Here is an 11,467-nt window from a genome sequence, read left to right as displayed (position 1 = left end):
TCCCAAGCACCAAGAATACAGCGCATCCCTTGCCCCAGACTGAGAGTTCACAGACTCTGAGTGAAGGGCAGGGTATAAATCCAATCTTTTCAAAGGAGCAAACTAATTTATGCAGCAGCCAAATTGCTCACTCACAGCTTTAATGCCAGTAGCTCACAAAGTAGAATTTTTACTCACAAGACCCCACAGCTTAGAGGGAGCATTGATTACGACCGATGTTATATATAGCCTAAATATTTTCTTATATCACATATCTTATCTGCCTTCCGCAGGTCACGCAGAATGACGTCGTCATGGCAGAAAAACTGTTTGGCATCTTGGCCTACGTCGCATCCTCCGATTTACCTTATTGCCGCCTTCTTTCGCTGCTGGGAGAAACCAGGTGACATATATCTGCATGCGTACTCCTAGGTGTATCTATAGCAATAGTATTCCTTTTAAGAGGAAACCGTCCGGTCCTCAGTTATACTCACAAAGGCAGCAGAGTCTGGCCACTCGCAGACAAAGAAGGGGGTTCTAGATTCCTGGGGGATTTCCCGGCTCTGCAAAAAACATGGCCTTGTTTATTAACCAAAAGCCAGCCCCCGCCCCGCCCCATAAGCCCCCAAATGTCTGATGGGGGATTGGCGGTGCTCCAGGGGGCCTGGGATAGCAAAAGCAGTTGTGAGTCTGTTTGAAAGGAAAGACGTGGGCTCTTCTGATGTTCTTATGATCCAGCTGGGCACTTTTTATGAAGGCCTCGTCCTCTCTGCCCTGTTGTTGGTCCTCCAGAAGAACTGGTTGACCACTCTGTGAGACAGGATGCTGGGCTAGATGGACCACTGGTCTGATCCAGCAGGGCTCTTCTGATGTTCTTATGAAGGCCTCAGCCTCTCTGCCCTGTTGTTGGTCCTCCAGAAGAACTGGTTGACCACTCTGTGAGACAGGATGCTGGGCTAGATGGACCACTGGTCTGATCCAGCAGGGCTCTTCTGATGTTCTTATGAAGGCCTCAGCCTCTCTGCCCTGTTGTTGGTCCTCCAGAAGAACTGGTTGACCACTCTGTGAGACAGGATGCTGGGCTAGATGGACCACTGGTCTGATCCAGCAGGGCTCTTCTGATGTTCTTATGAAGGCCTCAGCCTCTCTGCCCTGTTGTTGGTCCTCCAGAGGAACTGGTTGGCCACTGTGTGAGGCAGGATGCTGGACTAGATGGACCGTCAATTTGATCCACCTAGGCTCTTCTTATGAAGGCCTCGGCCTCTCTGCCCTGTTGTTGGTCCTCCAGAGGAACTGGTTGGCCACTGTGTGAGACAGGATGCTGGTCTAGATGGACCACTGGTCTGATCCAGCAGGGCTCTTCTGATGTTCTTATGAAGGCCTCAGCCTTTGTGCCCATTTGTTGGCCCTGCAGAGGAACTGGTTGGCCACTGTTTGAGGCAGGGTGCTGGAGTCTAGATGGACTATCAGTCTGATCCAGCAGGACCCTTCTTTTTATATTCTTATGACATCCGCATCAAAAAGACAAGGACAGTTCTGGGCTCCACGGAGCAGAGGGTCAGACTTGTATACAGCAGTTTTGTATGATCAGTTAGGTCTGCTGTTCCCAAAAGACTGAATTGTGTTCAAATAAAAGTGAAGGGGGGGGGGATATGCATGCACAAGATCTTTGTATGCAAAAAATGCAGCCTCCCTCCTGCTTCTCTAGGCATTGCCAGCTTAGAGTCTTGTAAGCCTCTACCGAGCTTCCTGTGTTTTTATAAAACGTTTATTTTCTCTCCCCCTTGTGTTTAGATTCCTTCCTTCCCTATTCTGGAGAATTGCTTAGAAGTGCTTGTCAAGATACCTGTGTTTATAAAAGACTGCATTTCTGAGATAACCAGTAAACATCTTCAGGCTGTTTTTGCTTGTCAGGAATAGCAATATAACTGGGAATCTTATAAACGTTGTAAACAGATACGTTGGTGGTCGGATCTGAAAGGAACTGAAAGCAAATCACGCTTGTAACTCTCGCTCTTGTCGGGTCTGCAGGAAGAAGCAATTGTGTTATCTTTTGGAGGGGAAGGGGAAGAAATTGGGGGCCGCTGGCGAAGATGGCGGCGACCGGTGTAAGCCCGGAGGGGAGAACATGAGTCGGGGTCTGTTATGCTATTCCACGCGGGACTCCCAGGCAGAGAAGCTGGAGGTAAGGAGACGGATTGGGGCACCTTGCCGAAAATCGGAATGTTTGCTTCTCTCCCCCCCCCCCCCCCCCTAGCTCGCCTACTTCACAATCAGTTCCATTTATATATTTTCTTTCGCTCGCCAAACCGCCACAGTTGACTTCCATCAGCGGGCAAACAGTTTATTTCAAGGTCGGACGGGAACGTTACAGATACCCCCCGCGTGCCGTAATGGCACAGTAGCGCCGTTAAAAATCATCCATAAACGGACCTGTGCATTTACAGTCAACAGATTTCCCGGCACAGACCGGGGCCGCTCGCAAAGCCACGCTTTCCCCCATCCCCACCCCCTTTCCCTTCGTGTGCCTGTAAGACAAGTATAAACAGGTTAGGGTTTCACAAGTGGTGAAAGGGGCCGTATGTATAATGCAGTAAGGATGTGCCGTTGGAATGCACAGGCATGGAAAGTCTCAAGTTCCAGAGTTTCCGCGTGGCTTTCCTTGAATGGGTTTCAACCGATGACCGTTTAGAAGGGCCCACGAGTCCTTGTGAAAGCCCAGGTTTCCAAAGGTCCCAGAGCTATTCATGTGCACCATCTAAGTTCATTCAGGCAACTCTCCCCTGTAAATCTAGTCAGGCCCATTTTCTGTTTTCTGATTGGAGAAGAAGAAGAGATTGGATTTATACCCCGCCCTTCACTCGGAGTCTCAGAGCGGCTTGCAATCTCCCCTCCCTTCCCCACAACAGACAACCTGTGAGCAAAGTTCCCTCTAAGCTGAGTTAATGTGAGCCAGCTCACAGTTTTTTAGCCTCCAGCTCACACCTTTTGGTCTTAGCTCGGGAAGGATGGCTCCAGAGCAAACTAATTTATGCAGTAGCCAAATTGTTCACTCACAACTTTAATGCCAGTAGCTCACAAAGTAGAATTTTTGCTCACACGACTCCACGGTTTAGAGGGAGCATTGCCTGTGAGGTAGGTGGGGCTGAGAGAGCTCTTTCGAGGACTGCTCTTGAGAGAACTGCTCTGAAAGAACTTGTGGCTGACCCAAGGTCACACCAGCAGCTGCATGTGGAGGAGTAGGGAATCAAGCCCGGTTCTCCCATATTACACGAAGAAGAAGAGAAGAGATTTGGTTTATACCCCGCCCTTCACTCAGAGTCTCAGAGCGGCTTACAAACTCCTTTCCCTTCCCCTCCCCACAACAGATACCCTGTGAGGTAGGTGGGGCCGAGAGAGCTCTTGACAGAAACTGCTCCTAAGAGAACAGCTCTGACAGAACTGTGGCTTGCCCAAGGTCATCCAGCAGCTGCAAGTGGAGGCGTGGGGAATGAAACCCGGTTCTCCCAGATTAGAGTATGCGCTCTTAACTATTACACCAACCTGGCTCTACAGCTATAGCGCATTTGTGGCAGAAATCAGTTTGGAACCTCGGCCTTCCTGGTTTGTAGCACTATCTTTTACCCTCTGTGTTATATCACCTCTTTTAAGGTTTGCATTTGTTTGCATGTTACATAGAACGAGTTGGTGGCCTGTGAAGAACCGCTGGATGAGAACGATTTGGAAACCCCACCCCAGCCGTCGATCTCTGCCCCCTTCCCAGGGTGGCTCTGAGCTCTCCAGGCGGATGGGTTTCTTTGCCCCTCTCCCCTTTTTGCCTGGCACTCAGCCGGTCTCAATAATCCTATATTCTCAATATTCCATCCCACCCCCAGGCATATTTAATTCTCATGAGGCCATGATATGAGTCTCCCCCTCAGGGCATATTAAATTCTCATCAGGCTATGATTTGAATCTTCTCCCCACCCCCTTTTGTTTAATTTATATGAGTCCCCTGAGCCGCGGTGGCCCAGTGGTTAAGACTCTGAGCTGCAGACCGGAAGGTCAGTAGCTTGGCAGTTCGAGACCCGAGTGCCGCATGACGGAGTGAGCTCCTGTCTCCGGCCCCAGCTCCTGCCAACCTAGCAGTCTGCAAGCAAGAAACTGCAAGTAGACAAATAGGAAACACTTCGGTGGGAAGGTAGCAGCGTTCCGTGCGCTTCGGCATCTAGTCATGCCGGCCACATGACCACGGAAACGTCTTTGGACAGCGCTGGCTCTTCGGCTTGGAAACGGAGATGAGCACTGCCCCCTAGAGTTGGATCCGATTGGCTTTTGAGCAAGGGAAACCTTTACCGTTTTGACCCCCATGTAGGAAGAGACCCCCTACCTGCCTTGCCTGTAGCTGACTCCACTGTGCGGGTTATTTAACCGCACAGGGGACCAGCTATTAGATACAGCTGCTCCCATTCAGCGCAAGGGGGTTTCCGTAAGAAAAACGAAGCCTGCACAATTTAAAGCTGCTAAGAGTGCACCAGGCCCAGGTCGCCGTCAGCGCTCACCTTTCAGAACAAGCAGCCTGCCCTGAAAGAGGTTCCCGTGAGATTTCTCATGGCAGTGTCGGGTGTAGGATTTGGGAGACCCTGGTTTGATTCCCCACTGTTCCGTGGGAGCTCATTGCGTGGCCTCAGGCCCGTTGCTCCCTCTCAGCCGAACTACCTCGCAGGGTTGTTGTGAGGAGAAAACGGAGGGGAGAGGGACAACGAGATGGGGAGCAGTTGCCAGTTCCCGCCTGTCATCGCGAGCGAACTAACCCCATAAAAACGACAGGCCCAGTTTCCTACTTAAGGATGGAAAGTTATGTTCACCAGTTTATTTATTTGGGTGGGTTTTTCCTTAGGGTCTAGGCAGCTGGAAGGCATTTGTCCTCCTTTCTTATATATTGTTGTTATTGTTTTTACTGCCGGTTTAAAAATAAGCCCTGTGCAGTTCGGAGTGGCGAAGGTGCATGACTTCACGTTTCCCCCCTCAGCCGCACCATAAATCAGTCAGATTTAACGTTGTTAGGGCTTTCAGAGGGGGTAAGAGTTACGGGGCTTTTGTGGGAAGGCCTGCATAAAAATGAGATTAGGATAATTGGATGTGAAAGGCCTGCCGCTGCAACAGTACATTCCCCTCCCCACTCCTCCCCCCACCCCAGTCAAACTCCTGCACCAGGCTTACCGTAAAGTCAAGCTCTGGCAAAACCGTAGTAATGGAAAGGCAAGACGGAGGCCCTTCTGGAAGCGACTTTTCGCAATTAGTGTCCAAATGCTAAGGGCGTTGGTGGGGAACCACTGGAGCAGATGTGTCTTTGTAAGGCCCAAAAGCGTGGCACATCTTCTCCCTGAAGAAGTGAGCAGAGACCCATATGAACATAAGAGACGCCATGTTGGATCAGGCCAGTGGCCCACGCAGTCCAGAACTCTGTGTCACAAAGCTGCCAAAACCCAGGTGCCACCAGGAGGTCCACCAGCGGGGCCAGTACACTAGAAGCCCTCCCACTGTTGCCCTCCCCAAGCACCAAGAATACAGAACATCACTGCCCCAGACATAAGAACATAAGAGAAGCCAATGTTGGGTCAGAGCAATGGCCCATCCAGTCCAACACTCTGTGTCAGACAGTGGTCAAACCCCATCAGGAGGTCCACCAGCGGGGCCAGGACACTAGAGGCCCTCCCACTGTTGCCTCCCCCCAAGCACCAAGAAGACAGAGCATCCCTTGCCCCAGACAGAGTGTTCCTATCTCTACCTTGTGGCTCATAGCCACTGACTGACCTCTGCTGCCTATGTTGATCCAGTTCCCTCCTGAAGCTGTCTATAAGGACATAAGCTGAAAGGATCAGATGTTAGGTGGTGTGAAAGACCTCCCCTGAGACACTGTAGAGCCACTGTCAGTCTGAGTAGAGTCACATAAGCTCCTAGCCTGCCACAGATTTTGTTCGTCTTTAGGGTGCTCTGGGACTCTTGCTCTTTCCTCCTGCTACAGAGGTTCCCCTCAGTCGCCATGGCTGGTAGCGACGGACAGACCTCTCCTCCATGATTCTATCTAATCCCCTTTTAAAGCTGTTTATTCCTGTGGCCCTCCCGGCATCCTCCTGCTTTTGAGTCCCTGTGTATGCCCTCTCCAGTTTAACATCACCTGATGTATCAGCAGCATGCAAACCGTACAGGACGTATTTTCTGCTTGCTGTGTGTGTATTATTCTGCGCTCGCGGCATTATTTCCTTGGGGCATCGTTCCATTTTTGTCTTCGTGCTTTAACCGATCCGTGTCTGAGACTCTGTGGTCTGTTTCAGCGCTCTGCAATCCTAGTCCTGATGTCAGAGGGTCGCCGTGTTGGTCTGCAATAAAAATAGTCCTATATGACTCAAATCTAACTGTCTTAGTCCTGTGGAAGTCTCGCCCTACTGATTGCATCTCCTTAGGCCGCTTAGTCTGCCTTGAGTTTTCGTGAGAGCATCTCACTATAAATACAGTAAATAAATAAGCTGTTACAAAAATCCCCGAAACCGCGCTGCAAAAAACTAGTACCTCGGAGGTACTAGTTTCCGGAAACTGCGGGGCAAGGGCGGGCGTCTGATCGCATTTCCGGTGGCATCCGGCGCCCGCCCATGTCCCCTTGCAAACAAGGTGTTTTTTTCCCAAGTCTCCGTGGATGCGCACAAGCACCCAACGGAGCATGCGCATTTTTGGTGTACACGACAAAAAAAACCCCACCCGTTTGCCGCACCGCGCGCTTCTTTGTTGCGCGCAGGATCATCCTGTGATCAGCACCTCTCCCTTCCCACGGAACCTCCACGGGACCTCCACGGAACCTCCAGGGGAGGTCTGATCGAGTAACTACGCGTTAGTTTGCCCCGGGGCAAACAGCCACGCTTCTCCCCCACAGTTTCCTGCCCGTGTGACCGGAGCCCAGGATTCCCAGCCCAACTGGCCTGGAGAAAATTGCTTCCTCATCCAGACGTGGCGATCAGCATTTCCCTGGGCGTGTAAGAAAGGGCCACAAGAACTAAGCACTGAGGCAGCCCTTCCTGCCTTCTCTTCTCATGATCTGCCTCAGTTCACAGAATCCGCATTGCTGTCAGATGGCCATCGAGCCTCTGTTTAAAAACCTCCGAAGATGGAGAGCACCTTTGACAGAGGTGCTAATTTATGTTGATTTACGCTATTTACAATCTGCCTTTCTCACTTGAGTTTAAGGCAGATTCGGCCGAGTGAGTCAATACCCTCTACGGGATGGGATGTTCAATGAACAATGCAACAGGAATTAGGGTTGTAGAACCAACCAGATGTCTAAAAACAGAACCGAAGCTAAGCACAAGTATTAATACGACACATCAAATGAGGCCAAAATTACATAGTTGGCTCCTAGTTTCAAGAAGCTATACATAGTAGTATAAATCTAGTCCCTAAAAATTAGAATCACAGAATGTTAGAGTTGGAAGGGACTTTGCAGGCCATCTAGTCCAACCCCCTGCACTCTGCAGGAGCATAGCCGAAAGATACCCCCACAACATACCCAAAAGACGGTCGTCCAGCCTCCGCATGAAAACGTCCAGTGAAAGAGCCTCCACCACCTCCCGAGGCAGTCTGTTCCACTGCTCAACCACTCTTACACACAAAGCTATCGGTCGGCTTCTAGTGTCCTGGCCCCACTGGTGGACCTCCTGATGGCCCCTGGTATTTTTGGCCACCGTGTGACAGAGTGTTGGACTGGATGGGCCATTGGCCTGATCCAACACTGGCTTCTCTCATGTCTATCCATAGCTGTACGAAAGAGCAGGAGTCCAGTAGCGCCTTAAACGAAATTTGTGGCAGGGGACGAGCTTTCGTGAGTCACCACTCACTTCTTCAGATTTAGTACAGTGCAACTCCATTTGCCTGCGGCAAAAAGCACTCTCAGGTAATTCAGCTTTGCATAGTTTGCGGGAAGCCAGGAGGCCAATCCATAGATGGGGGCCACAGCAAAGAAGGCGTGTCTGCAGGCAGTTGCTGGCTTTGCCCATATCCTGTGACCGAGCAACTGTCTGAAGTCACTAAAGTGTTCTAATTCTTAGCTTCCTTTGGCCAGCTATTCTAGCTGAAAACGAATCGCCACTTCATTCTGCAGAATCACTCCAGTGACACTCAGAAACTTGCCCCCCGAGTCACCCCTGAGAGAGAGAGAGACAGAGAGAGACAGAGAGAGAGATCCCCTTACCTTGTTTGCGCGTCTTGTTCTCCGGGAGCGACTGACATATCAGCCACCGTCTCTCTATCTCTCTCTGATGTCTTTGGCATTTTTATAATTAAAGCATGCCATTCCCAAAAGGGATTGGTTTCCCGATCTCCGCTCTCAACAATGGTTCCTTTTGTACAGGAAGCGGCGGACAGGAAGAAATTCTGCCACACCTACGTCCAAGACCTGGTGAAGGAAGCGGCCGACATCAACACGAAAAACGAGTCCCTGCAGAAGCTCTGGCCCCAGATGTTCATCGAACTGGTGCGGGACGCGGTGATCGAGATCCGCAGCAAGGACTCCTACACGAAGCTGTGCTTGCAGCGGGTCGCCGGTCAAAAGTCGTAGCGTCGAGACCTCCCCGGCCGATCGGTTACCGTCCCGCGTTCGTTGTTCTGCAAGGGGGCGAGGACGATGGAATGAAATCACCGTCATCTCCCCCTCCCCCTCAAATAACGGATCGCCAAGGGGAAATCTCATTTTCGTAGTCCGGTATCTCTCTGTATCGTTTTCAGACGAGAGATTTCTGTTTCTCCCGTCCATTTGCATCACAGCTGCACATACTTGGCTAAAACAGCAATATGGCGGTAACTCGACGTCGGCCGTGTCTTCGACTGAGTCCACTTCTCGCTATTTTCTGCTCCTGTTTTCGTGCCGGAGCGAAGGAAACCGGCCCCACTTCCCCCAGTGTTCACCTTTTGAATTGTTTTCCTCAGTTTGACACTCCTGCTACCGCCGCCGTGGAGAATAATTGTTACCAGTCGAAAACACTGGAGTTTAACGATCAAGAAAGCCAATAAATTATTCTGTCCATAAATCCCAGTTTGAGGTTTCGAAGACCTTTGTGTTTTCATTTGATACAGGAGACCTGAAGAGGCCTGAGGGGTCAGATCAGTGGCTCGACTGGTACAGTTTCAAGAGAGCAGCCATGTTAGTTTGCAGTCGAAGAGCCGGATTCGAATCCTGTAGCACAGAGGCATTGAAATCATGTGGTACAAGGGCTGGATCCAACATAAATGTCACTTTGTCGGGCCGGGCCACGTGTGCCATAAAATGTTAATGCCAGTACCGGAGATATAAGCTGTATAAGCCAGTTTGGTGTAGTGGTAAAGTGCACGGACTCTAATCTGGGAGAACCGGGTTTGATTCCCCCCTCCTCCACTTGCACCTGGCTGGATGACCTTGGGCAAGCCGTAGTTCTGTCAGAGCTGTCCTTGAAAAAGAGCAGGTTCTGTCAGAGCTCTCTCAGCCCCACCTACCTCACAGGGTGTCTGTTGGGGGGGGGGAAGGGGTTTGTAAGCCGCTCTGAGACTCCTTTGGGTCGTGAAGGGTGGGGTATAAATCTAATATCTTCTTCCATAGAAGGCAGCTTCGTATACCTTGATGGGGAGATCCAACTGCCTTCTGAAGCAGTTCCAACAACTGTAACAGGTAGCAGAGATATAAGCTTTATAAAGGACACAAACACATAGATTTTTTACTTAAAATAAAAACATGCTTAAAACATTAGAACTCTTGCAATATTTTGTTTATTTAGCAGTATCTGATAACTAACACCTCTTGCTCTGAATAAGTAAATCATAGACTCATAGAATGTTAGAGTTGGAAGGTACCTTGCAGGTCATCTAGTCCAACCCCCTGCACTCTGCAGGAGCATAGCCGAAAGATAGCCCTACGACATACCCGAAAGATGGTTGTCCAGCCTCCGCTTGAAAACGTCCAGCGAAAGAGCATCCACCACCTCCCGGGGCAGTCTGTTCCACTGCTCAACCACTCTTACAGTTAGGAAGTTCCTCCTGATATTTATCCAGTAACGACTCCCTTGTAATTTCCACCCATTAGATCTAGTCTTGCAATCCGGAGCAAGAGAGAATAGATCTGCTCCATCTTCTACATGACAGCCCTTCAAATATTTGAAGACTGCAATCATGTCCCCTCTAAGCCTTCTCTTTCCCAGGCTAAATCAAAATGTCTGTGCTGTTGCAATCTTGAGTATGGTGTTCAGGCGTGTATCTGTAAGCTGCAAACCTACGATGATGCGGCAGAACTGGAAGAAGAAGCAGAAGACAGCCAGTTCCACTGCAGGCATGATAGAAGCCCTCCGGGGGCCTGATCTGGCCCTCGGGCTGCATGTTTGACATCCCTGCTCTAACCACTGTGCTATGTCAGCCCTTAACAGGGCATCGTGAAGGTAACTTCAGCCCTATGCAACTCCTGTATGCACAATCCCATCCAAAGCTCTGTCCCTTAGCCACAGTAGAGTTTGACCAGGTGCTCTGTGAAAGGCTGACGGTTGGCTTATATACCTAGTTTGGTTATGCGTCATTCTAATATTTTTTCCCCAAGGAGAAAATTTATTTTAGCAGCTCCTCTTGCCTGTTTTTAAGCTGACTTAAACTTTTCAGGTTACCCTTATCCACCAAACGATCTTCTTCCTTAGTACCAAAGGTGCCAATAACAGATCCTGGGAGTATTTTCCCAACATTTCCTGGTTGCAGCAAGTGTCTTAAACAGAGGCAACCTCTCAGCTCTTCCTGTTATTCTAGGACTTCCCAAGTCATGCTTTAGTAATGAAGAAGATGAATTGCTTGTTTTGATCAGACCACTTCAAGATAAAGTACTGTACACGGCTTCGAGGCTGCCAGTGTTTCCAAACGGGTGACATTTGCTCAAATATCACTGGTGGCAACCAGCCTATTTTACAGAATGGTTAGAGGACAATTGAGTCTGACAGGTCTCCAGAAGTGTATATTATGAATACTGTGCAATTGTTCAAACATGGAAAGCAAGAAAGATAAATTCCAGGGTTGGACCCAGAACGGGCAGTTTCCATCAATTCCCCCTTCCCACCGCAGACCTCCCTTGGTTTGCTCCTTAGTCTCCCAGGAGGCAGCATTTTGTGGATATCACTGGGGGGGGGGGGAGAAACATTTGTGGTGGTGCCTGCCTCTTCGTGGCAACCCTGGACTTCCTTGGTAGTCTCCCATCCAAATACTAACCCAAGCCGACCCTGTTTAGCAGCTGAGATCTAATGAGATTGGACTAGTTTTGGCCGTGCAGGACAGGGCGAAAGACATGCAGAGGTGGTTTTGCCATTGCCTACCTCTGTGTAATGACCCTGATATTCCTTGTTGGTCTCCCACCAAAATACTACCCAAGGCTGACCTTGCTTAGCTTCTGAGATCTGTCAAGATCAGACAATCTTGGGCCATCCAGGTCAGGGTTAATGTCTGTACCTGTCATATTTTT

The 11,467-nt window shown here is 49.9% G+C and overlaps 1 protein-coding gene across 1 annotated transcript in view; it reads left to right on the top strand.

The window, feature by feature from the left end:
• The window catches only part of LRRC49 (leucine rich repeat containing 49), a gene marked incomplete at its 5' end in the record, with an annotated part of 48,465 nt that extends 39,305 nt beyond the window's left edge, over positions 1-9,160 (top strand). Inside the window, 3 exons of the mRNA XM_015411126.1 lie at positions 273-382; positions 2,011-2,164; positions 8,360-9,160. Coding sequence (XP_015266612.1) covers positions 273-382; positions 2,011-2,164; positions 8,360-8,566 — 471 coding nt within the window. The remainder of the gene's footprint in view (positions 1-272; positions 383-2,010; positions 2,165-8,359) is intronic.
• Between the last annotated feature and the right edge of the window lie 2,307 nt (positions 9,161-11,467).

This window comes from Gekko japonicus, unplaced genomic scaffold (assembly GCF_001447785.1).
Source record: "Gekko japonicus isolate JY-2015 unplaced genomic scaffold, Gekko_japonicus_V1.1 scaffold796, whole genome shotgun sequence".
Lineage (NCBI taxonomy): Eukaryota > Metazoa > Chordata > Lepidosauria > Squamata > Gekkonidae > Gekko > Gekko japonicus.
Note: the sequence above shows the minus strand (reverse complement) of the source record. Positions and strands in the feature narration are given on the sequence as shown.